At 42.1% G+C, this 26,944-nt stretch overlaps 2 protein-coding genes across 5 annotated transcripts; one reads left to right on the top strand and one right to left on the bottom strand.

Annotated features, from left to right (window-relative positions):
- The first annotated feature begins 103 nt into the window (after positions 1-103).
- Positions 104-11,064, top strand: PMPCB (peptidase, mitochondrial processing subunit beta). 3 transcript variants are annotated; one of them, XM_071803449.1, is made up of 14 exons: positions 104-234; positions 2,351-2,491; positions 2,822-2,908; positions 3,331-3,460; positions 3,854-4,052; positions 4,743-4,822; positions 5,399-5,511; positions 6,174-6,317; positions 6,857-7,017; positions 8,346-8,431; positions 8,506-8,594; positions 8,807-8,882; positions 8,976-9,032; positions 9,633-11,064. In XM_071803449.1, exons 1-14 carry the CDS (start codon positions 145-147, stop codon positions 9,683-9,685), a joined length of 1,506 nt encoding a protein of 501 aa, XP_071659550.1. In that variant the 5' UTR covers positions 104-144; the 3' UTR covers positions 9,686-11,064. The 3 variants fall into 3 exon arrangements, with proteins under 3 accessions (XP_071659550.1, XP_065685280.2, XP_065685291.1); XM_065829208.2 differs by having other exon boundaries at positions 6,854-7,017; XM_065829219.2 differs by having other exon boundaries at positions 8,976-11,064.
- On the bottom strand, positions 9,196-26,884 carry DNAJC2 (DnaJ heat shock protein family (Hsp40) member C2). 2 transcript variants are annotated; one of them, XM_065829188.2, is made up of 17 exons: positions 26,733-26,884; positions 25,894-26,084; positions 25,265-25,340; positions 23,005-23,103; positions 20,596-20,737; positions 19,341-19,421; positions 18,556-18,621; positions 16,494-16,585; positions 16,273-16,394; positions 15,092-15,241; positions 14,702-14,790; positions 14,546-14,615; positions 12,825-13,009; positions 11,487-11,587; positions 10,775-10,882; positions 9,828-9,982; positions 9,196-9,316 (listed from the first exon to the last, which is right to left on the bottom strand). In XM_065829188.2, exons 1-17 carry the CDS (start codon positions 26,788-26,790, stop codon positions 9,242-9,244), a joined length of 1,860 nt encoding a protein of 619 aa, XP_065685260.1. In that variant the 5' UTR covers positions 26,791-26,884; the 3' UTR covers positions 9,196-9,241. The 2 variants fall into 2 exon arrangements, with proteins under 2 accessions (XP_065685260.1, XP_065685268.1); XM_065829196.2 differs by having other exon boundaries at positions 25,894-25,995; positions 26,733-26,845.
- Positions 26,885-26,944: the final 60 nt, after the last annotated feature.

The following is a 26,944-nucleotide window of genomic DNA, read 5'->3' as shown; positions in this document are numbered from 1 at the left end:
CCAGCTGCCGGCCCGGCCGAACTGAGGCCACGACGCCGCCTGACGGGACGGGACGGGACCGCCCCACTGGGCGGGACGAGCGCTGCTGCTCCTGCGCACCGTCTGCCCGAAGTCCGCCGTCGCCCCGCCCACCCGCTCGCCAAGATGGCTGCGTCTACGGCTCGCTTAGCGGCTCGGCGGCTTTTCCTGCCTTGGTCCACTCGCCCGGTGCGAGCGTCCGGCTCGGGGGACCGGGTAGGCGGCGGGACGGGGAAGGGGAGTGGGAAGGGGGTTGCGGAAAGTCCCGCGCCGTGGTGGCTCCCTCCGCTGGTGCTCAGGCCGCCGCAAGGGGGGCGAGAGATCGGAGGCCGGGAGGCGCGGTGCACGCTGGGATTTGTAGTCGCGGCGGGGACAGGGCGGGGCGGGCGCGCTGCCGCGGGGCGTGCCGGGAGCTGTAGTCTCCGCCCAGCTGAGGTGAAGGCGGCGGCCGCCCCTCGACGGGACACGGTGCCCTGGGTAACGAGCCCGGGTGCCGCAGGGTTTGCTGCCTGCTCTCGGAGGCCGCTCTCACCCTATATCGTCCCCCGCGGGGCCGAGGCGTCGGGGCTGGTGTGGCCTCCGGAGCGGCGCAGCGCTGGGACGGGGACGCGACGCCTCAAAGCGGGGCAGCAGCAGCGCCCCCCCGGCACGGGCATTGCCGTGCTCACTCCAGGGGGCTCAGAGAAAGCTTAAACCCGCCTCTCTCCCTTGGTAAGGTGGGGGCTATCCGTCAGCCCTGATCCCAGATCTCTCCCCATCCTCCCAGTCTGAAACCCTGGCTTTTTCTTCTAACAACCAAAGGGGGACACTGTTTTCAAACTCATATTTTTCCTTCCCTGCAACGCAGACTGGCTGTGAAAACGATCCCTTGCAACAGCCCAGGCTGGGAACTGCCTGTCAGGGGAGAGGCTGTGTGGAAGAGGTCGGAGGGGCAGGAGGACAAGCAGCCGTGCCTGGGCAGGCAGTGTGTCTGTGGCAGCCTGGGCTGAACAGGCAGGAACACAGGCAGTAGATCAAAGCAAGTGATTAGTTTGCACTTGTGAGGTGGTTAGAATATGGCAGCTGGTTTTGTGCTCCTCAGGGTAAGGAAGACATTAGTGAACTGGAGTGCGTTCAGCAGAGATAATTGTGGACTGGAGCACCTGCCCTGTGAGGAGGGGTGAGGGTCTGGGGCTTGTTCAGCCTGGAGAAGACACAGCTTTGGTTGGACCTAACAGCAACCTGCCAGCACATACAAGGCTGTCAGGAAGACAGAGCAAGGCTTTTCCTAGTGAGACATGGTGGCAGAATGAGAGGCAATGGGCTTAAGCTGAAACAAGGGAGGAAAAACTGGATATATTAAACCCCTTTTTTCCCATGAGGCAGTCAAGCCACGGAGCTGGCTGCCCAGAGAGGCTGTGCAGTTTCTCACCATCCTGAAAGATTTTCAATACTGCAGCTGTAGAAAGCCCCATGCAAATTGTTCTGGCCCCACAGGTGATCCTGCGTGAAGCAGGAGGTTGGACTAGAGACCTCCTGAGGTCGCTTCAAACTTGAATTGTGCTGTGATCCTAAAATAAATGGGTTTTGAGAGATCTAGCCTATTGGTATTCCACGAGGGGAGTGGGTGAGAGCTGGACTTTGTACTTTCATGTCAGTCACATGGTGAGGGAAATCTTTATTTGTTTGATACATTTAAAATAATATTTTTTTAATAGCTTATTGCTTGAAGTTTGCATTTGGGATACACACTCAAATTGCTTGATGTTGAAAATGTGCAATAAATTTTTTTAACCTATATTTTCCCTTTTTTTTTCTACCCTATTGTGATTTAATGTGCTTTAACTGCCAGGTGACTATATAAAAGGTAGCAATTTCAGTATCTGTCCCTGTTCGCAACAATGGGTGACTGTGATTTGTACTCCTGGTCGTGGCCCTCAGACTGTATCTCGCTTCACTTTAGAAAGCAGGTACCCCAAATCATTCCAAATGATAAAGGATATTATTCAAGGTCCTGCAGGCTCTTGCTGGCAGAACTGGGAAACAAGTGTGGCTCTTGGGGTGGCTGCCTGATGACAGTAACATGCTTTTCTGTCAGATTATTTGATCGAAGGGGAGCAGATGCAGTCTATTCCATTTTAGTTTTCTTCAAGTTATTCTTATGAGTCAGATTAATGCATGCCTTCTGTGAAGTAGTGGCGAATAAATTAGTGCTGATTTTTTTTCTTTTTAAATGCATGCTTTAAAACAAGATCCACGAACTTAATGTTTAAGTTGAGGAATTAATTTTTCAGAAGAGCATCCTAGGATAAACCTTAGCAATGTGAATGTGACTGATGCTTCTTCCTTACAGCGTGTGCACGTTGGAACAGGCAGGCTCAGAGCTTCCCAAGCAGCAACAGAAGTAATTTTAAATGTTCCTGAAACTAGGGTCAGTCCTCTGGAAAATGGCTTGCAAGTTGCTTCTGAAGACTCTGGACTCTCAACATGCACAGTAGGTAACTTGTAAAGGGAAGGGTTTTTTGGTAACTGTTCATGTGTCTTCATTTCCCTATGGAACTGAGTTGCATGATTTCCATGTTTATTAAGAATTATTCTTAAAACTTAAGATAGGAAGTAGAAATCTTAAGGCTTTTATAAATTGCTTGTGATTAGATTTTTTTTTTTTGTGAAGATAAAAATTTCCTAATTCTTGAAAACCTGTTTTGTTTAAGGAAAAAAACATTTAAAAATAGGTTTTGAAAATGTAAGTGTAGTTCATACACAAAATGAGTAAAGCTGCATTGTTAACTGGTAAAATGATTTTTTTTTTTTCCCCAATAAGGTTGGACTTTGGATTGATGCTGGCAGCAGGTATGAAAATGAGAAGAATAATGGAACTGCTCACTTCCTTGAGCATATGGCTTTCAAGGTGAGTATGAATATTGATGTAGAAGTTTACACTGGATTTCTAAGTTATTTAGTTTTAAAGATCAATGATAAGAACTTTGTTAGAATTGTATGAATACATTTTCCAAATGGAAGAAAGGAAAAAAAAAAGTGAAGCTAAAATCCTACTTCTGTGTAGCTGGTACACAACTGAAGGTCAGTAACACAGGTCTAATTTTAACTCATTCTTAACTTCTTGTAATAGTCTTAGAAGACACACAGTCCCTCTTTTGCCAGCATTTAATTTTCATTTGGGAGCATAGTAAGATTTAGATCTGACTTTCAAGCTTGGAGAGATTAGTATGCCAGTTTTCTTTCTCTTGACTTCGACTTTTCCAGACAAGAAGTAGTAATAAGAGGTGAATTAAGTGTCTAGTTTGAATTTCTTATTATTTTTTATTTCAGGGAACAAAAAAGAGATCTCAGTTAGACCTTGAACTAGAGATTGAGAACATGGGAGCTCATCTCAATGCGTATACATCCAGGGAACAAACCGTGTATTATGCAAAGGCTTTTTCAAAAGACTTACCAAGAGGTAACTGCTTTTATTAATCAGAAAAGCAGCAAAAAGAACAAAGTGCTTGTCCAGCTCCCGATGAGACAACACAGAATGATCCTTTCACAGCGTAACAGTTCAATCCTTTCTGGGTGAAAGGTCCGTTCTTGAACTTTGCAGAATGTGAGAATGCAGATTTGGAAAGGAGAGTGCCAGTATGGAAACTGGTATTTGAAGTATTTCTGTCTTTACATTCCCAAAGGAAAATACATTTTGGACTTTTCCCTTTCTGCAGAGCAAGTCCTCTCCCCTTGCAAATCTTATCAGCAAACCTTGGGATGCTTGATCTTTGGGGTGGGTTTTAATCTTGGAGCCAGATTTTTCTAGTAGTCTGAAAATACACTTTCCATTCCCATCTCTGTTTTCAATTAGCTGTGGAAATTCTTGCTGACATAATTCAGAACAGTACTCTGGGAGAAGCAGAGATTGAACGTGAGCGAGGAGTTATACTTCGAGAGATGCAAGAGGTTGAAACCAATTTGCAAGAAGTTGTCTTTGATTACCTTCATGCTACAGCCTATCAGGACACAGCCCTGGGACGGACGATTTTAGGACCCACTGAAAACATCAAGTATGTCCAGATTTGTGGCTGTCTTTGATTATGTGGTAACACCTATATATTGAGAACGCTTATATTTAAATGTAGGGAGTAGTTTCAGTTTTCATTTTTACCCTGGAAGATAGCTGAAATGCCACTGGATATAAGAATTCCCCTATCGTCTTAATTCTGCTATTGTCTTCATTCCCCTGTTAGCAGGCATCAAACGGTATGTGAACTTCAGGTGTCTACTGTGTGTCTTCATTATTTGTCAGATTTTTCTCCTGTTTGTTAAAATGAATCTGACAGAAAATTGCAAATACTCCTTTTTCTTTGTTGGTCAGGTGTTAGACGTGATTGCAAATACAGCTGTACTTGCACTGCTCTCTCAGCATTTGTTGGTACCAGTGCAGACCAGGAGAGTGCTAAATGTGCTGTTTTCACATTGCCATGAGATCATTAGTGGATCATGTCTCCACCTGACTGAGCTGCACTTCTGGCTCCTTCTCAGGAAGCTACAACAGCTTTGACAAGCAAAATGTATCCAATTCCCACTTCTGTTTTAGGAAGTCACCCTTATTGTAGCTTTCTGCTTCTGTGCACAGCTCTGTACATTGGCAGAACTTATAATTATTTTGATATCATATTGTTCTAGACATTTATCTCTTTTTACTCTAATAAACTTTACTGACACGGTAGTGATGTTTCCTGGGCTGTTTCTAGATCCATAAACCGTAATGACTTGGTGGAGTACATCACAACACATTACAAAGGACCCAGAATGGTCCTGGCTGCCGCTGGAGGTTAGTATGGGATACTCACCCTGGATCGTGTGAAACTGCTTAAAACCACGGTCTGTAAGTTTCTGGGCACAACGTGATGAATTACCAATTGTTCAGTAGGTCCTGGAAGTTCATTTTTAGCCCTGTGTGTTTTGTGCCTTAATGCTCTTTGAACTTTTGCTCCCCTTTCCCATCAGTAATATTCTAGAAACCTTCTTAAATCAGTTACTAGAAGTGAATTGGAGACCCGAGGTCATTCTTCCATGTGGATGGGAAAAAAAGGGACCCGGGAGGGGTTCAGTGTGAAAAGGGGAATAGCAAGGAAAGCAGAGAGAAAGAGAAATAACATTGAGGCTTGAAACTGAGAGCAAACAGCCTGATTTGCTGTAATATTAACAGAAAGCTATTGAAGAGAATTAAAGAGGGTGATTGTTATGGTCTTACTCTGTGTACGGGGGAGGTGCGAGGGATCTGAAAGTGGGGCATTAATGCAGGGGAAGAATAAATTACTGTGTGGTTGAGTCATAAAATGCTTAGCAATTTAAATTAACTGTTTACATAGTAACATTACAAGGTGTGTGAAATACCTTTGTTCAGGGGTCTCTCATGATGAGCTACTGGACCTAGCAAAGTGCCATTTTGGTAACTTGCCGTCTGCTCCAGAAGGAGGACTGCCGCCCCTACCGCCTTGTAGCTTCACAGGCAGTGAGGTAAGCTGTTAGGCGGCTGTTTCTGCTGACCCTTATGTCCCCTGTGAGCACAACTGACGTGCTCTCTGCTGAGGAGGGAGAGCTGCTCAGCCACAGACTCAGCAGATTAAAAGGTCTCTTGCCTCCATTGAGGGCAATGGAGTAGCTGTTTTCCAAAGCAGGACTTCCCAACCTTTCTTGGACAAGCCTCACTGCTGCCACTTTTTCTGTTTCATCAGGTCCTGGAGGAATATTTCCCATGCCCCCGCTGCTTTCCCTTTACCCCCTTGCCTACTGTGTTGGAGCATTTCCACTTGTTGAGAATCACTAATTTAAAGGATATGGTAGAGAACTGAGGCATATGTGTTCTATTCCTACCTTTATTTGGATTTTGAAAAGTCAGCAGATTTTCTTGCTGCTGTTTGTTGTAAAATAACCAGTAATGCCCTCTCCATGTGCGTGGCGTTAGGCTTGTGGTTGACAAAGTGCTCTGAAATTGCCACAGAGAAGACTAGTTAAGGCTGATATTAAATAAAGCTTCATATACTTTAACTTCTGGTTCTGTATGTGCATCCTTTGTAATCCAGATGTAACGGAAACGTCTGTCTCCTGATATTTACCTTCCCACATACATTGCTGTGTACAGGTTGTGCTACAGCAGCTGCTTTCATATGTTCCCACAGATTCGTATAAGAGATGACAAGATGCCGCTGGCACACCTGGCGATAGCTGTTGAAGCAGCTGGCTGGTCGCACCCAGATACAATCCCCCTCATGGTAGCGAATACTCTGATAGGCAACTGGGATCGTTCCTTCGGAGGAGGCGTGGTGAGTGACCCTGCAAGCACCTGCCTGCACTTCATGGGGCTGGTGGGCTGGGGAGATCTCTCAGACTTGGGCAGTGCCAGTACAGACCCATTCAAACCCATCTGATGGTGTTACTGCTGCTCTATGGCTGTTTTGGAAGGGCCTTTTTTTGGAGTGTGAGAAGGGGATTCAGTCATGAGTCTGAGAGAATTTTTTGCCCAAGATCTAGGAAAATCTTAGGAAGTGGTTCTAAACCACCACAATAGAAGTGACTCGAGGTTTGCCAGCCCTCACAGAAAATAGGATGCTTCATACCTGTATGTTGTCAGAACCCATGGGTATCAGTAACTGTCCCTGTCTTGACCCGAAGTAGCTTTATGATTTTGTCTTAAATCTGGGCTGTTACTTGGAAATTATAGTTAACTTAGTAGGTTCTGCTGGAGCCTGTGATACTACTGCGTGTTCTGTCATCACTGAAATAGAAGCTGGAGACCATGGAGGCAACTAATAGGCTTTCAAAAAAACTTCATAAATAATACATTTTTCTTTTGCCTCAGCAGAATTTATCCAGCAAACTTGCTCAGGTTGCCTGCCATGGGAACCTGTGTCACAGTTTCCAGTCCTTCAACACCTGCTACACTGATACAGGGCTCTGGGGACTCTATATGGTCTGTGAGCCATCCACTATTCAAGAGATGGTGCACTTTGTTCAGAGAGAATGGTAAGCTAACAACTGTTTCTCTAAAAATATTGTTTTCAGTGAAGGAATACAATTTAAAAAAAAAGAGTAATCATTTAAAGAGAGTATTTTTGTTCCTCTGCTTAGGCTTGCCTAGAAAAAGCAAATGCATCAGTTTCTGAGCTTTGACACCCAGTGTGGAGACCCAACAGCCAGTTTCTGGCACCCTTATGTGGAGTGAATACCTTAAGGTTTAGGTTTGGTTTTCTTTTTCTGCCCTGGAAGATTAAATATTAACTGTAGTGGTATTGAATTTTTTTTTTTTTTTTTACTTGCAAGTGACAGGAGTTATCAAAGTGTGTCAGACCTTTTAGACTACTACTAAGTCAGTATACAGTACCCATGAACTGCACGTTTGACAACGGAAAGAGTAAATATTCATGGATGAGAATAATGAATGTGCAATTACTCATGAACACCATTAGCGGTTACCCATTCTGCAATTGCTGTCACTCACAACATACCCAGTGGTGATGTCACACAGAGCTCTAGTGTGTACATAGGGATATGAAATGATGCGAGGTAGGTGAGCTCTTATATATGGGATTTTGAAACCTGGGATTCCAGATAATATTAGTTCATCTAAGACTTAAGTCTAAATTGAAAACATGTCCATAGGTGCAACTGTAATGTTTGAACTGCAGGTGTGATTAGGAACAGAGATACGTTATCTAAGAGCACTGATTTTAAAGTAGGTAAAGTTGAAACAAAAGTTGAAAGAAAACTTGAAAATGAGGAGCTTTTAAAATCATGTAGGTCACTTGTCATATACCATTATTCTATGAGATCCCTGGAAACAATCCATGGAGAAGAATGGCATCATCGTAGCTGTCCATCTGCTGCAGCTTAGCATTCCTGCAACAAGAATGTGTTAAGATACCTGGTGCATCCCCTGTCCTGGTGAAATGTTTCTTGTGCAGGGTGGTGTATCATTGTCTCACCAAGAGCAAGGAAGTAATAGATTGCCTTCTGGGCTAATTAACTCTAATTTTTGGCTCCTACTATCTTAGTAACAGCTATTCTCAAGATAGCAAGTATGGACTACACTTGGCTCAAAATATTTATTTAATGAAATAAAATACAGCTCCTCTATGGGGAATAACTTGCTCTTCAGTATACTGGTATGCTTCCAAAAAGCCCTACTCTTACGCTGCTGCTTTGTATCCTATGGCTTTTTTACCAGCTCTCTTACCAGATATAGAAAGACATGCCTGGTAGGTATACTAGTGGATACACGCCTCTTTATCACAGGCAATCTTCCATGCTACAGGTTACAATTATGTAATGCCTTTGGATTTAAACTTTTTCAGGATAAGACTTTGCACAAGCGTTACAGAAAAGGAAGTGGCTCGAGCGAAAAACCTTCTCAAGACAAATATGCTGCTACAACTTGATGGTGAGACTTATGAGAGCTTTTTATTCTTAGCGAGTTGTATGCCGATAACTGAAGCATATTTTCCCCTATTTTAGGGTCGACACCGATCTGTGAAGACATTGGGAGACAAATGTTGTGTTATAAGCGCCGAATCCCAATTCCAGAACTTGAGGCAAGAATAGAAGTAAGTGGCACTCATGTTGCAACTCTTAAATTAGGCCTGTGAGAAATTCAGTTGCTACTGGAAGTAACAATACAGAAGTTAGGTGAAAATTTTCTCAGTTGGAACCAGTCTGTTTTGTTGCCCATTCCCCTGGATTATACAGAAGTAATATCGCTGGCTCTTAATACTTTTTTAGATAGGACTGGTAACAAAGGTGTCCTTTTACCCTTTAGGCTATTGATGCTCAGACTATTAGAGAAGTTTGCACAAAGTACATCTGTGATAAGCATCCTGCAGTTGCTGCCGTCGGTATGTTGTTTAAGTTTCCCTGCCCTCCTGTAACCCCTCCACACCAATTGGTACCAGTTTAGCATATCATAGCCAACTTTCTTTAACTTCCAGGTCCCGTTGAACAACTTCCAGAGTATAACAAAATCTGCAGTGGCATGTGTTTGCTTCGTGAGTAGTGAATAACGGGAACTTGCAGTATGTTTGAAAAAAACCAAACCAACCAATGCACCACTATTTAAAACTTTTGAGTTGGAGAAATGCATTTGAGAAGATTAAAATCTCAAGAACCAGACAGCCCTGTGTACTTGTATAATTAAGGAAGGAAAACACATACAGTATTTGCATTTTTATTATAAAACAAAGATTGTCAGTAAGAGTCATTTCTTGACTTTAGTAGCATTCATCACTTGTTCTTGAGCAGCTTTCTTTGCCTTGACCATTTCAACGAGTTCCTGGAGAGTTGGAAGAAAAAAAAAAAAAAGATACTTGTCTAAACAAGGAGCTTGTTAACAATTGTTTTGAACACTACATCTATTCAGCCTGAAACACCCTAGCTCTCAACATAGTGAGGAATTGAGACACTGTAATACCTTAAAACAATTTCTCCTAGAAACAAATAAATGAATGGAAGGTCAATGCTCAACTACTTCCTCTGTAGCAGGAACTTCACCTACAAGAGGCTGGGGATAGGACTTTACCATCTACACGGGCTTGCTGTCAAATTGTAAGACAGATTTAATGACACAGACTTTCCTTCTCAACTTCCAGAGCCACTACTTTCACTGAGGAAAACGTCATCCTTCCTGCTTTTTTGGAATTGAGTTACCAAAAAAAAAAGTTTCTTCATAAAGCACCATCTTGTGCTAGTTTGCTGTTGTCAGATGTTGTCTCAGGTAGGGAAAGCAACAGATTCTAACAAGACCTGGGCTAATTACAAGCCTAGAAAGAGGCGAGGTACCTTACCTTGTATCGTTTCATGCAGTCTTTTTTTGACCGGCCTGGAACAGCTGCTGCGATTTTCTCCCATCTTTCAGGAGTATTTACTGGATAAGTCTTCAATGCTTGTTCTAAAAGCTTTTGTTCTTCTGTAGTCCAAGGGGATGAATCTAAAGGTGATCCTGGTTTTAAATGCAAAAATGACAATAGAAAAAAATATTGAATAAGAACTCTGAGATAAACCTAAGAAAATGTAAAATCTATTCAAGTTGATTTAAAATCCTTGCGGTTTTGTGATATAACTAGTCTTAGCTAAGGGCTACCCAGTACTAAAAACCTAAAAGAAAAGAAAAAAGCCACAAACCCAACCAAGCTAAATGAAAACAAACAACAAAACAACCACCCCGAAAGTGACTGGACAGGCAGTCCTGGGGATCTGTAATAAAGCCCAGAGAGGTTAGAAGGCAACATCTTCCTTTGTCAGCTGGGCATTAGGTCACTGTAACTGCCCTGTGAAGCTGCGGCACTAGGGCAGCAGTGTAGCTTTTCCTTTTGTGTGTTGGTAAGGAAATGCAGCTTTCTGCAAGTGCCTGGAAAATCTGATGGGGAGGTGTCTGGGGTTTAGCAGGAGACCAAAGCTTAGCTGTAGGATGATCTTGTATCTCAAGTGCCTCCACTCAGGTATACTCTTGCCTGAGAATGTAGCACCCTCAGAGGAACAGATGATCTCAGCATCAGACTTAACCTGTTGCCTCACCAGGAAGCATTTCAAACCATCACTATTTAGTTAACTGTGGTTTGTACTGTGTGTACCAGAAGCCGTCAAATCCAGTAACAGAGCCCAGATCACCTTCTTACTTGATACCCAAGTTTGTAAATTTGTTTATGAGCAAGTCTTTAAGTTCTGGATTGCTTTCTTACTAAGATATGCAGAGGAGACAATGCTGCAAGAAGGGTTCCCTTTTCACCTTTACCTTCAAATCGTTCCGAGGGGGCAGCACTGTCCATCTGAGGCACCACACCATGTTCTTTTTTAAATTTGTCAAATGCTTTCTTGTTTATATCATCTTTTTGATGAGGGTCTATGAGCAACAGACATAGAGTAGAATAACTAATGCAATGAAATTAAAGCCAGATATTATAATAAAAGGATAGTATAGCAGATTATTGTAAACTAATAATCACATAATTGAAAAACCTAATTCCTACTTCCTTTAAAATGATTGTAAAGAGGTTCATCAATAAAAAAGGTAATTTGCTCAAAGTGTCAGGCTCTCCCCCACATCCTGCTTTATACTGCTCAGATAAATACTTTCTCCATGTAAGTTTATGCATGAATCTGCAACTTCAGTGAAATCAAGAGGAATGATTCTCTAAAGTAAGGGCTGTGACACAAAGCTCACGTATTACAAGTGTGTCAGAGGGGCAGGAACACTGGGAAAGTCTGAGTCTTCCTCATGCAGGTATGTGCTTTGGAATAGAGAAACTTCCTGAAAACTCCGTTTTTTTTTTTTCTTCTATGGTGAAAAGTTTTGATTTTCCTCTAAATCTCCCATCTTAACAACATTTCTTTTGGGGATATACAGAGAATTGTCTCAAAATAGAAACACAAAGCCATTCAAAGAAAATCAAGCTGTACAGAAGCATGCAGACCATCGTATTACAAAAATAAGGTAATATAGATACCAAGCTTTTGAAGGCTCTTTGCTTTATTGATGACATCTTTTGCTGTCCGTTTTATTCCAGTAGTAGAGTGCAAGTTCATGTAATTGGCAATAACTTCCCACCTAAAGCACGAGTAGAAAGGGTATATTACAAAATAGCTTATCTTTATACAAGCTACAGTCAAGAACCTGTACACATTTATACGAACTCCTAAGTAAGCTGAGTCATCCTTAACTGCATATAAACCCTCATGGTAACTATTGTGGAAAGCTTTCAGTCACTAAATGCAGATGTTTCCCTTAAGAATCCAGTCAGCTTGGGTGCACTTCCTGGCCTCCAATATAGGAAAAAGGAGGGGGTAGAATGTTGGTGTGTATGTGCAAACTTCTGATCCTCAAAACTCTGCTCAGCTGTTGTTTTCCTCAATTCCCTGAACCCCTCTGACATTAAATACTGCCGGCTGCCCTGAGAAGTTACTAACCCTGTGTCCACTGTCCCTCAGAAGAACACCTGAACATTGGATAACGGGGCTTCAACAGCAGAAAGGTGGAACAGCCCCAGCCTCAGAACTGTTCCTAGTGCATTCTTAGAAAATATCTGTGTGTGATCAGACAGGAGGATCGTATCTAGGCCTGTGCTCTCAATGACTGTTGCAGAAACAGGTACTGCTGTCTCCATGAAGAGTGTGTTGTGTTTTTGTTTGTTTGTTTTTTATTTAATTTTTTGAAAGTAAGCATCCAGATCTTGTAATGGAGACTTCAGATCTGTGAATCCTAAGTGGAAGAAGGCATTTCATTCCTGGGAAAGGACAAGATTTTAAGCATACCCGTGTTCTTGATGCTTATTAGTAAGCTGATTGCCAGTTCGGTATTCTGTGAATCACAGCCTATCCCTTTTCCCCTGGCTGTCCCCTGAAGGGGGCTGGGGCACTTAACTCACATCTCTGCATGTGTAGAGGAGAAACAAGCCTCACAATCCTTGCGGAGCTACTGGCAGCAACTTACACACTTGTATTCCTACCCAGCTGGATCATGGTCACCATTATGGTTTTGTTCTCTGCTTTAATGACTGGAGCCTAACTTGTAGTAATCCCTGTGCAAATATATGCCTTGGCCCAGTCTTGATGGACTGAGTCCCAGGTTTGGGGGGAAACAAGACACAGTGCCAGAGCTAACTCCAGTGACACACAGAACAGGGTGTAAAGAAGACAAATCACAGGCTGCTCAGCAGTCAAGGAAAAGGAGAAGTTTAGGGAGTCCTTATACTGACATCATACTTAGGATGATCTGAAAATAAGTTGTTATGGTTATTTAATTAAAAATTGTTAGTATGGCATTTATAAACAAACTTGAGAATTACCTTGAGTTAGTCCCTGCTGGGAAGAGGTTCACAGCTTTAATTAGCAACTGTAAATCATCTTCTGGCCAATTTTTGCTTCCTCCTCCACCACCAGTGGTTGACTTTTCTGAACTCTTTGTTGCTTGGCGCATACGAGCTTCTGCCTCTTCTTTCTCTCGCCTTATTTGCTCATTTATTTCTTCTATCTGAAGGATTGTAAACAGGTGTTATTTATATTTACATTTTACTGTGACGCAACCTCCTCTCTCTGGAATTACTTTGAGCCTTGAATTTTGCTTACTTTGTTCTGTACATTATACATAAGGAAATAGAGGAGCTTATCTGCTCTGGTATAATTTCCCTCCATCTCATGTGTAAATTTGGCCACCCCAGATTAGGAGCTACAGCAGGAATGTGTCGTAAATTCACTAGGAAATTAAATGAACATTGCCAGGATTGAGGCAAAACTTTTGAATACAGCGTGAATGTCCAGGCTAACACCTGAGGTACAGGGACAGATCCACAAAAGTGTTAAGAACATCCATGTTGAATATGCTGATTCCCAGCTCTCCCAACCCAGCTGCTGCTTAAGCCTGGCTATGCCAGAAATTCTCAGTTACTATGGTTGTACTAAAGTTAGGAACTAAAATCTGGGTTGTTGCAGTTAAAGCTAAGTGCTTACTCAGGGTTAGATGGCCATGTGTAGTTTGTAAGCAAGCAATTCAGCAGAACTTAAGTTACCCATTGCACATCTTTGTGAACTGTAATCACATCTTGAGACTGCGGTCTGACACATTTGTAATGTATCTGCTTCTGCATATGCCCAGTCTGGTCTTGGCAATATTAAAAAAAGCTCTGCAATTATACCTGTTGGCAGGATGCTCAAAATAGGTTTCTGTCTGTCTTGTAATAAAAATCTTTCTGGCAAAGGAAAATTATCTGATGGATAATTTTCATTAATGCAACAGGTAGAAAAGTGACTGTCCTGTGTTTGGAACACCTTCCTGGAGCCTGGGAGATTGGATTCAATCCCCTGTAGAACAAGAGGGATTTAAGTCTTAAGTTGTCTGATGAGTCAACCTGATGCTGGGATGGGGACAGATCATCTTCCCCACCAGGAAAGAAAGTTCGCAGCTGTGAATTCAAAGGAGGTGAGAGAAAGCACCTTATTCTTTCTGCAGGATGTGGGTTCAGCCTTATTAGTCCAAATGGCAAATTTAGACAGATCCTTGCAGAGTTTTGTAAATCTTGACCCCAAGTGCCTTGCTTTTCTCATACTTTGGTATCCAACCCAGTGGCCCTTCCAGTGCCTACACCTGCAGCACTTCAGTCCTTTTGTGGATCTAGCCCCAGCTCATGGATTCTACACTTGGATTTTTGTTGTGTAGCAGAATAGCTTAAGACTGCCCTCCGCCCCCTCTAGTAACTGCTACCCATTGTTGGGCAAAATTAAATTCCTCTACTGCTTCTGTGCACTGTACAAGTGGTAGGTGTTGTGTCCCTCACTAATTAAAAATGCATATTGTTTTCCTCAGCTGGTCCTGGTTATTTCACCAGCCATGAACTGCACTATGTAAAATGGAGCAGAGATCAACTCTGCCCCTGGGACTCCGAAACTCACGTCTCTGTGTTTAACAGGCAGGATTCCACAGCAGCTAAGTTGTATCGTACTTTGATTCAGTCACGTAGATTTCACAAATCAAATTATTCTGTTATTTTGATTTGACACTCAGCATAATTACCTGTTTTACTACAGCCGCCTTTCCTCCTTCCCTTGTTGTGGATGTAAGTGCTTCATTCAAGCATTGCAGACTAAAAATAAATTATTACGTTACAACAGATAGCTAGCAGAAAGATGGGTATCAAAACGAGCATCAATCAGCAGCGGGAAAACTTACCTTGCTAGCTCTAGACGATCACAAAGCTTTTCCACCTCCTCCATCATTTTAACACAATCTGCCTCATTATCAGAAAAGTAATTCCAGTTCTGGAAGCAGAAATAGATGTTCTACAAAGTTCTTGAACTTTATTGTCCTGTTCCTTCAGACAAAGGCTTAACACACAGCATTCTTCAGCCACTGCTGTGTCTGGGCCTCTTTGGGCAGCTTTACTCATAACTCAAAACCGTATGATAAATATGTGGTTCAGTATTTCACTTTTTAGTAAACCCACTTTCCATTCCCATCTCCAGCCATAAGAACAAGCAAGCATGTGACAGGGTCTGATCTAAGCAAACATAGTAATATACAGGCCACATTAATGAAATTAATAGAATAATATGTAAATACCTTGCATGTTGTTCTCAGTTTTTGCCTTTCTTTCTTGATTGCTTTTTTCTGTATCTCTTTTTCTTTTTTTGCTACTAATGCTTGTTGCCTAAATTCTTCTTCCTCCTTTTCTTTTGCTAACCGTGCTGCTTCTAATTCTGCTTGTCTTTGCTGCATTCAAAAGCAAAAAAAAAAACCCAAAAAAGACCTCAAAAAAGTCACACCATTATAGGGTCATTCGTTATTAAAATGTGCTGTGTCTGGTTTTGATGGTGCACGGGTGATTTTGTGTGTGTGTCTGAATATTTCAATGTTTGGTTTTCTAAGAATTTTGAGGGAGGTGATGGAACGTATACCAGTTGGCATTAATTCAAATATTCACTATGAGGACCCCTAGTTTATAAATCCTGACTTCTTTTACAACGAAGATATAAAAGTGCATAAAATTTCCTATGCCTGCCTTAAGAGTATAAGCTTGGAAAGATGCAGCCATCCAGCTTTTCTCCTGCATCATTATTAAAATAAAATCTTCCAATGCTCTAGTATTTGTCTTTTATCTCACTTTTTAGCACCTTACAGTTCCCTTTCATTCCCAGTACTGTCTTCAGAGCCACCTTATTCAAACTGTATTAAGCAAATATTATAGAATGGTTTGGGTTGGAAGGGACTGTCAAAGGTGATCTAGTCCAACCCCCCTGCAATGAGCAGGGACATGTTCAACTGGATCAGGTTGCTCAGAGCCCTGTCCAGCCTGGCCTGGGATGTGTCCAGGAATGCGGCATCCACCAGCTCTCTGGACAACCTGGGCCAGTGTTTCATCACCCTCAAATATGTTCTGTTACCTCAAGGTGTTTCATACCAATCAACCACTGACAGACCACACACACAAGGTGAGCAGTTGTATCCATTTTACAGAAAAGGAAAGTAGGCCACAGAACTTGACTGCTTCTAAATCAGAGGAACTATATGCAACAATAAAACTCAGTTTTTGAAGTATTTTTGTTTCAGATCTGTGCTCATTGTTCTCATCTCCTTCTCCAAAGGCTGCCAGTCTTGCAGTGCTTGTTGCACAGCAAAGACAGCACATCTTTAAACCCCAATATAATTCTAACAGTAGCTTTCTGACACATATACAGGCTGAAGCATTGGCTCAGGTGTGAATGAATCAGGGTTTTTCAACCCAAATAAAGTAGTTAACTTACTTTTTCTTTTGCCTCCTGTTCTTTTCGTTTTGCTTCTACCTTTGCTTTCTTCTCTGCTTCTTTCTTTGCCTTTTCCTCTTCCTTAAATTTCTTTATCCTGGGATCACAACTGTACGCATTGTCTGGTAGAAGAAAAAGTGCATCATGTACAACAGAAAATGAGATTTCCATTGTTATTCAACAAATCTCTCTTTAAAAATAACAGTGGTTTGCATGCTCACCAACAAGTGTCCTAATTCTGTTCATTTCTTCTTTTTTCCTCAATGCTCTGGCAGCTCTGTTCTGCTTTTCAATCCATCTCCTTTCATCTCGACTAGAAGGGAAAGCATAGTTCATTTAGTGCTAATACCCTACAGCAGGGGTGTCAAACTCATTTTCACCGGGGCCACATCAGCCTCACGGTCGCCTTCAAAGGGCAGATGTAATTTTAGGACTGTATGAATGTAGGAGTAGTTACATTTATACAGTCCTAAGATTACATTCAGCCCTTTGAAGGCACCAGGGGCCATATCAGCCTCACAGCTGAAAATGAGTTTGACACCCCTGCCCTACAGTGTCACTCTGTTAAAAATTCAACAACAAACTTTTTTTAGAGAGTCTCCCCACACAGATGCTTTTCGCTGAATACTTCAAAAACAGACTTCAAAAAAAAGGAAGTTCCAGACCCCAAGCTCATGTAAAAAATGCTAAGTGTTTACACAATTATGTAAACCTACAAAACTAGCTGCCTGTCTGTCATTGCAGGGAATGAGATCATGGACTGTATTTCCAAAATGCAGTCCACTTGTTGACCTAACATTAAAGCCAAGCAAAACTACTGAAATGTTGGTATACAATTTAATTAAAGGGCAGCGATACAATCACTGTCAATTATCTCCATTTTGCAGACTATATGTCATGTCAAGTAAACCCATCAGCACAGAAATAACACTTTCTATGAAGTACTGTGACACTCGGGTAAAATCATGCTGGATTCACTCCAGTAAAATACAGCTCAGGTTAAATAGATTAAAAATGGTCTGACTAAATAATCTGAAAATATTTGTCAGTGCTGTCAAGAAAGAGACAAGTTTGTTTGTTTGTTTTAATGGGGGGGCGTCTATATCCTCATCTACACAACCAAGTATAAAACAATTTACCTCACAACAAAGAAAACAATCCCCAGAACAGAGCAGGAGATTGCTATGAATGGATCGAAGGTTTTAAACACGAGCAACGTCATCTTTGGCAAGAAGGGGTAGCAAGGATCATGACCATCTGAACAGAAACTGAAATGTAATTCTCTCTCAAGTACAGCATACTATGTACCTTTTGTCTAAACGTTTTTAAAAAGGACACTAATGACAGGAATAAGCACAAAAAAAGAGCAATGCAAATAATTCAGGAGCCTTGCAATGAGAAGCCTAGAGATTAATCTGTACAATATATCAAAAATACAGGTGATATGTGATTGATTACAGTGCCTCCGCAGAACCTTCACAGGAGGGAGAACATTGGGTCCAGAGAGGCTCAAAAAATTCAATAGCAGGAAAGGCAGATGAGGAAGGAATGCTTAGCTGCAGCCTAAACATGGCACAGTTTTTAGCCACAAAGCAAGCTAACCACTGCAGCTAACTGCAAAATTGGTTTCTATTCAAACTTGGAAGAGGAGGTTCATACAATGCAAGTTATGGTTATACAAGGATGACCAAGTGAAAGGTTGTGTCCTGTGAAATACGTGTTAGGCTAAATGGTTTGGTGCTCTAACTTGAACATTCTGTGTTTAACTGCAGGAAGGAGGAAAACAGAATGTATATTCCAACAGCAACAGTCTGAGTAATCCAGCAACTATCACTACATCAACAAATACACAATTTTTAGTAACATCAAGCCATCAGAACTAATCTCTCTAAATTTTACAAGTATCACTTGTCTCAGCACAGTTTAATAAAGAGCTGGAGAGAGGAATGGTACCTGCTTACTCATCCACTCTGTTCTGCCTCCAGCTTCTACCTATGTTTGGGACTTGCTGGAGCTACAAGTTTGAACTTAAATGAATGAAGATTTCAAAGCACCTCCCAAACACCTCTGTGATGTGAGCGAGAACTACCTCAGTTACACAAACAAGACAAAGAGAAGCCCACAGCCAGTCCAGTTCAAGTCCATGGGTGGCCACTAAGCTGGGAAAGTGGAATTCAGTCTTAGTTTGGCTACATTTCTTCCTATGGCTTACAGTCTACTAGAAAGTTGGAAAATTTTGCAGTTTCAGTCAGTCTCCTGTCAAATTTATTTTTATTTACATACCATTCTGCTTTTTCTTTTTCCTCTTCATCTAAGTAGGAAAACTCTCTCCAGGAATCAAAATTATACCTAAAGTAAATTAAAAAAAAAAAAAAAAACACCAGCAAAACTATTACAAATAATCTACCTTTTTAACTATTCGTTTCTTTAGAGCTTATAATACATAATTTATAACTATGCTACACCTACGATTCCATTGTGCTAAGTCAAAATGCAAGATGCTATTGGAAGTAATGATTTACATCTCTATGCGTAGGACAGAGGATGTTTTAGGATGGGATCAGTGTCACCAACTCTGAATGTCTGCAGTGCAGTTGTCTAAGCTCCCATTACAGGCAGCAGAGATGCAGCACAGTCTGGAGAGTTCAGAGAGAAATTAATGTAATCTTTATGTAAGCATCCGTATTTAGCAGATGAGTCATGCCATAAACTCTACTGACTTTATCGGACTAGACGGACTTCCCTTAACTAGGGGAATTTAAATGCCTGCACTGAAAACACAGGTTAGGTGAGATGAACCCCATCTCCAGTCTGCGGGTCAACTCGGTTCACAGCCACTGTGGTCAGAGAACTGCTAGGAGCTCCCGCTGTAGCTGTGAATTTACAATGTGGATGCTCGAGCGAGGAGAAAGCCAGCTCAGTTTGTGGAAGGCACCAAACAGCTGTGAGATGATATCCTGACAGCACTAGGTCAGGACAGGCCACAGCCAACAACCTACATACAAAAGGGTCTGCAAGCCCTTCGTATCACACGCCTTGAATAGAGATGGAGGCATTAGCTAACTTACCAAAATGAATAGAATGCATCTACCTCTTCAAATGATGAGTTCATGTCCCCAAGTTTAGGAACATTTTTCTTATTTGACCACCTGAAAATAGAGAAGAACTAATATATATTATCTTACTTCATAACATGGCATATGTTAAGTACAGAACCAAAATACTAAATTAGAGGCTCCATCCCACCAACACAGAGGGGCACCAGGGGACAGGGAGAAAATGGGAGAGTTCTTATTAAACGTCCTCCAGACTGGCCTTTTTGCTCTTCCAAAAAAGCAAACTCTTCCTGCCTGAGTTTGGTATGCCTGCTACGAGACCTGATGGAGCACAAGACATCTTCATAGATATTCAGTTCTCCAAACATATTCTCCTGATAGAGGAGCTTACAGAAGGTGGACAAAAGGGGCTCTGTGAATAGCTCAGTTCTGTGATAGGCTACAGGAAGTTTCCCACATATTCCATTGGAGTACGAGGGAGTAACGCATGCTTTGCCTCCCTTCTAATTTTTCCCTACAAAGAGGGGAATTTCCATAGGCTCTAGAATTTGTTATGCCATGACACAGCATCCATTTTCAAGCAGAGATGGAAGCAACCCATTTAACAACCACAGATCCACATCTGAATATCTGTAACACTTGATAAATATTAAATAAATCTACTTCAGATAATCAACGGATTGTCCAGAATGTGTTGTAAAGTGCTTCACACAATAAAACACTTCTTTTTCATACAAGTAAAAGGTGAAATAGACTTCTATAGCCTTAATACAAAGTCAATTGGCAAGCATGAATCAAATGCAGAACAAGAGTCACACACCTTAAGAGAGAACCACCAAATATTGATAGTTACATTTGTCTTCTCTGTTAACCAGAGAAATTGTGAACATAACTATTGTCTTCTGTTAATGTCTCACCCTCATAAGAAAATAATTAAAAAAGGACTTTTTAGTCAGTAGCATAGACATGCTTGGTGTAAGTATATATAAGATGAAACAACGTGTTGTACAAAAAGGACAGTAATATGGAGCTGAGAACAGACTTCTTTTCAAAATCTCATGGGTCAAACTCAATGCCACCAGTGCAACAGTTCAGATTACTTTGAAATTAAATAATACAGAATGCATTAGTTTACTGGTATTACATTTCTAGCAAATTAACACATCTCCAGCATCCCTTAAAATCACACCTGTTCCAAACACAATGGCAGAAGAGTTTGAAAGTGCTGCTTCTCCAGCAACAGCAAAAGCAGTCTGATGTAGCTTACCTGGCATTTCTTTCAAAAACTGGTGAAAATACTTCAAAGAAGTTCTCTTTTGCTTCACTTTTGGAAGGTACAGAGTTATCAAAAGTAGGATCTATGCTGTTAAATGCTCGTCGTTTCACAGGATCAGATAATATTTCGTAAGCTGAAAAGAAAGGTTACCGGATATAAAATATGAGACTAAAGCGAGTCTTCCCCACAAGGTGGGAAGGTTACAGAAAAGGTTATGTATGTTTAAAAAGATACTCTTGGATCTCTGTTGGATCTATTATTCTGTGCAGCTTGGTATTTAATTATTTTAGTGACACCAAATAGCGCTGCTTGTCAATTCCTGTTAAACTAAGTAGGAGGAAAATGTTTATGAACAACACCACATTTAACCATTAAGATTTAACAAACCAGAGTATATTTTAAATAATTTTATAGCAATAAATTCAGTTCAGGCACTGGGGGTTTGGTTATGATATTTTCAGGCTTTTATCCCACACCAGATCCTTGTAGATAAATTGACAAAACGGTCTACTAACACAGGCACAGAGTAAAACCAGTCCCTGACTTGATACAATGTCAGAAATGGCACAAACAGGAGCCATTCAGTGGAATTTTTGCAGCTTATGATGAAATTGTACTGAGACCTGTAAAGAGTTTAAACCACCACATAGCTACTACCCCAAACATGCACACACTCCCAGTCTACCTGTTCTTACAGTCCTGCAGTTGGGGAGCATCACGTTACGGAATCTTATAACCTGGAAATCACACACTGTAGCTTCAGCAAACCTTTGTTTTCTCTGAAGGAAGCGTGGGGTTACTTTGCCTGTCAATTCTACGGTACCCGCTATTTTCAGTAAGAGTGAAAAGTCATCAGAGGAATCAAATTTGTGTTGTGATCATTGATAGGCTTCTCTGACTGCATCCCTGGACAGAGAACACTGCCCCAGGAAGGCCAGAACTCAAAGGTGATGAGCTGGAGCTGGTGCTCTGTGGTTCTGTAAACTCATCTCGCTGCACGTGTCAGTGGAGAGAGGAAGGAGTGCACAGGACCACCTGAGAGCTGCTGTTTGCCGGTCTCCCTGTCCCCTCTAGGAAGGGACTTCCCTCTGCCAATACTCTAAATGACCCCAATTATCCTCTATGTCTCAAGCGAGGAGCTTCAGTAGCCCTCATACCATTTTCCTGATGCAAGAAATTCTGTGCACATCTTGCTGGTTCCTCTTCCACTTAAAGAGATGTCCCTTCCACGCAGATCCCCATGCTGCTCCCACACACTCAGTTCCACCTGCACTGTACCTGCCACCCGTTCCCTTGTCAGACCCAGCCCTGAATCACACCTACATTCTCCTGGCTTTCCTAGTTCCTTCTCTCTGTTCCATTACTGCTTTTACCTACTCCAGATTGCCCTCCTCACCAGTGCATTTCCTTCCTCCAGGTGCTGCCTGGAAGCATTCCTCCTCTTCCATGCCACTTTGTGCTTTCCTTTCTGTTTATCCTTAAACTTAGATCATAAGCAGTTAAGGGGAAGCCTCTTTTGCTCCTTGCATGTAGAACACAGAGCATATTCCTGAATTCAGGTGCAGGTTGTTCTTAATAAATATTTACCAGTTTCTGACAGGACTACAACTATGGAAAAAAAATATTCCTTTGGCAACATTTTTCTTTTGACATCTCTAAGGAAGGCTGAAAACATAATTAGCTTGTCTAACATAAAATACTAGTTGAAATGTTAGATGGTAAGAAGACACCCTCAAGAAGAAAGTTTAGAGCACACACAAGATTTGCCCCTGCCCTGACCTTATTGAGTCAGAAAAATGTGTTAAAAATAAACAAAAAAGCCAAACTCCAAAGCATTTCTAAAGGCACAAGTCAGACACCAAGAACACTCCCTATAGTTCTGGAATCAGCCAGCAGTGGTGGTCCAGGTCACTACAGGCAAGAAAGGAAATGTTATTCAGTCAAGTTCACTGGGTCATCTGTGGGCAATAAAAGAGCAGCTGAAGAAAGTGATATCCCACATCAAATCAACAGATGCTCTGTTGGCAGAGCGTGTTAGAATTCAGATTTTCCAGTTGCTGTTGGTGTCTTGGGGGAATCTCGTCTTAGCACCTCAGTTCACTGCAGGCATGTGGCCACCTCTAGTGGTTCATCTTTGCATCCGCCGCTCTGAGTGTTCATGTTTTGACACCAAGTGCACGGGAGACAAACACCTATTGTTTGCATTCCCATAGTGCTTCTACCCAGATGGAAGTGTTATTAATAAAATCGCTATTTATTGAGGCAGTTTTCTAAAATGGAAAAGAACTTCTGTTTTTAAGTAATAGGCAATTCTTTAAAAGCATAATAAAGCACTACAAGTACGTTTCAGGTTATTGAATAGATTGAGAGAATATGTAATAAAAGAGATCACTTGCTTACCTTTAGTTATGCATGTAAAATAATCATTATCACCTTCTCCGATCTGTTCGCCTGCAGCTTTTCGCTTGTCTGGATGATGTTTCAAAACCATGGATTTATCTAGCAAATAGATGCATTAGGTTTAGAAACACTTCATCATCTACAATTTATTTCTTACAAGCTACAAAGTAATGCAATAATACAAATTAATATTTCTCTAAATAGACAAAAAAACCCAGACAACATAAAAGAAAAACAACAACAACAAAAAAACAACCAAAAAATTGAGAAGAAAACAGATGTGGGTTAATGAACATTCTTGGACTTAACACATTTGTCAAATTTATTTCATCTTTATTGGGACACAACTGCAACTCAGAAACTCTATTCCACCTTCATCAGCTGAAGAAGTACTGATTTTTCCGGAGCTTATTCTAATATTATGCATAGCAAAATGCTTCAGTAGCTGTAAACGTACAGTTTAAGCATAATGAAGTTTTAGGGCCTTAATCGTACAAGATTGTACAATTCCCTGTGCAATCATGCTGAAAATAATAAAGAAAAATAATGTAATTTTAGTTGTTACTTCTAATGAAAAGCAAAGTGGTTCTGATAAAATTAGAATTGTATCATATCCCTTTACTCAAGTTCTGAACACAATCCAAGATGAAATTTCGCAAGGGAACTCCAGCCACGAGCCTGTGCAATGCTGCCCTTACCCATGGACGACACTAAGCACACACTCAAGACTTCACGGTCCAGTTCTCTTTTTAGGCCCTAAATCCTAAGATTTAACTAACACATACAGAGTATCTACTAAAGTTGCTGCCAAGGTTGTCTTCGCACTTGAACAGTAAAACCAGATTTTAAACTGACTTCTTTGCCAAAAGGTCAACCTGTATTATCATTCAACATAAAACGTATCTTCTTGGCACACTATAAAATACCAGAGAGAAGATATAATGCGAGTAGTTACAGCAACCTATCTTAAGAAACAAATCAGAATCCTTGTTAAAAAAAATGAAAAACACAGTTTATACTGGTGAGAAAGACTCGCATTTCTATACCACCATGTCATAATTGAGCGCTGTTAAGATCCTAAAGAGAGAGATGCCCAGTTCTTGGTTGATGAGATTAGTGAGAGCACTGATCATCACCAGAGTAGGTGCTGCTCTGTCCTACATTAGCACATGCTCTGTGCTGGCACTGCTAACACGTACACGAGGCAACATAATTTCCTGTGCAAGCTGGTAATTTGCAAATTTCCACCCATTTTCCTTTGGGAGTAACTTTATCTGTTGTTTCACTGGGGACAGCGATTCTACCCACATCAGTACAGTTCCACAGGCAATCGCTTGCAAGATCAATGCACAAAACCATCAGCTTATTTCAAAAAGGCTACTGAACAATCTTCAGAGTACTTTTAAATCTTCTCCTACTAAATTCCTGCATCCTTCTCGCAAAGTCAACTCCTGGTCACATTGCTCTCTAGGAAAAAAGTTCTAAGCCCAATGTGTTCCTCCTTCATACGCAAGTACCATAAAATACCCCCAGTCACCTGCATGCGCTTCTGAATCACGTCATGATTTAAGACATGACATATTAAGCAGTGGCACTTCCAATTACTATTTTTCACTCACCCAAAATGTCAAGAAAACCTCACAAATTGGCTTGGTAATATCCCAGAGATCGAGCTACAGGAACTCTATAGTTTTCACATGGTAAAATGACCGAAGAAGAGCAAAACTGAGCTTCTCAGTGGCATAAATAACTTTTAGTTACTTGAATACCTGGAAAACCCAAGAGCTACTGCTCCATTCCCATGCAATGCTCAGTCTAATCAGAATTAGAATAGCAGCGAGCTTCTTAAACATTCACCGGCATTGCCACGGCACCTAACTGTTGTAAGGGGGCTTCAGGGTACAAACCTATCAAAATACATCGGGCAGGGCAAACTGTAGTTCTCTGCCTTTCACTGAGCCGCGGCTGCAGAATCAAAAATGTAGATGGTATTATAGTTACAATCTCAAGCTTGTTGACAAAAAACACAGGGAAGAAAGCAGAGATGTGAACTCAGTGAAATTTTTGAATTCCCTAACTTGAGGCTTGTGGATCTTGGAGCTGTGATGTGAATTTAGAAGGCTGGTAAATGACATAGCAGGGAGCATTTTTAGGCCTGTGAGACAGTAATAAGCTTATTCATTACACGTATATATTTACACCTGCAAAACAGTTGTGTACATCTGAAAGAAAAGTCTGCTTACGAAGGAAAGGTACTTACGAGCTGCTTTGATTTGTTTCTGAGTAGCCCTGTATCGTATATTACCCAGCCCGAGAACTGCATAATGGTCTTGATTCTGAGGAAAAAAATGAACCCAAATAAACATTGATAAATGCAACCTAAAGAGCCAGAACACAACACACGCAGAAAACAGTTCTCCTCCCAATCTTTTAAAAGCAAGAGGCAGAATTCTCCCTTCTCTCAATAATTATTAGAAAAAGAACAACTGTCTTAAAGGCCATAATTATTGAATAAACAAGTATCAATAAATTAAGCCAAATATTACAGAAATTCAGGTAGCTTAATCTAAATTGGATTAAATCACTGAAAGTTCAATTATTGGAAAATTGAATTGCTGTCTTTAGTATTAAGAGTGCTAACACAATTCCAGAATGAGGGAGGCAGTAACAGGGAGAAGAGACACTTTTACCACTTACAGATCTTATCCTGATGTGCGTGAGTTTGCCTTCATTAACTGGATACGTGTGGAAAATACAAACCCGGCTATAACGCTAAGGGACAAAAAGCAACTCAGATGGGGCTGGGAGGGAAGGAAGGAGGGAATGGTGGATAACTGACAGAAGACTTCCAGCAAAAATAATTAACATTAATCTATATCAACTGAATACCTTCCAGTCCTTTGGGTCGAGGGTTTTTAACATAGGAAATTCTTCAAGCTGCAATTCTTCATCCCCTGATTCTTCAGAAAGTTCCTTCTCATCTTCTAGCTCCTGGAAAGAGGAAGAAACATTTATGTTTCTCCTCTTAATAAATGCTTCAAACCATCTTCCCACAGGTTCCACTTGACAGAGTACTGATGCTATAAGCAAAAACATAAAAGCAACTTCACCTTCTGTGGTTTACTTTTTTTTTTTTTTTTTAAAAATTAAACCCCATCAAAGCCCATGAAAGTACAGCACAGCACAAGGCTACAGACTGCCAAATCGCCCTAAAAACACCAGAGTGCTCCCGGGACTGCAGGAACCTATCAGGCGGCACCTTCCAAACGCTTCTCGGTGTTCTCCCGTCTCCGAGGCGCTTTCAAGTTAAAGGAACGCACATGTTAAATTACATTCGATCCCTCCCTTGCTCTGTTAGCAGAGGAGATGACTGCGGCTGCAATACTCAGTCCTCCCCGCGTTCCCCGTCCCAGGCGCCTCCTCCGAGCGGCCCCGGACTTGTTGCTCACACAGACTCGAGCACCGGGGCGATCAGCCTCGGAGCGAAATAAACGGGAAAGTTCCCTCGAAACAGGCGGGTTTGCAACTCTAGCGGTAACCGGGTGCTCTGAGGGGTTTGTTCCCCTGGATCCCACCCTCGCCCATACCGGGGGCCGCCCCGGTTCTGGCGGCAGCGGGTCCCCCGGCGGGACGGGCGGCAGCGGGAGATCCCGGCCCCCCGCCCCGGCAGCGGCTGCAGCCCCGCGGCTGGGCCGCTCCCTCCCGCCTGAGGGCCCAGCGGTACTTACCGGCCAAGCGCGGCCTGGTGACGGCCGTGAGCTGCCCGTCCCGCGCCCCCCGCAGCATGGCGGCGCCGGGCCTGGGCGCCGGGCCCCGCTGGCCGAGCCGAGCCGGTTGCCGGGAGCCGGCGCATGGAGGCGCGCGGCGAGCGCTTCCGGGGCGGCGGCGGCGTGCGGCGGGATAAGCGGCCCGGCGGGGCCCAGTCCCCCTCCTCCCGCCC

The sequence above is a fragment of the Patagioenas fasciata genome, chromosome 1, assembly GCF_037038585.1.
Source record: "Patagioenas fasciata isolate bPatFas1 chromosome 1, bPatFas1.hap1, whole genome shotgun sequence".
Lineage (NCBI taxonomy): Eukaryota > Metazoa > Chordata > Aves > Columbiformes > Columbidae > Patagioenas > Patagioenas fasciata.
This window is presented reverse-complemented; position numbering and strand designations above follow the sequence as displayed.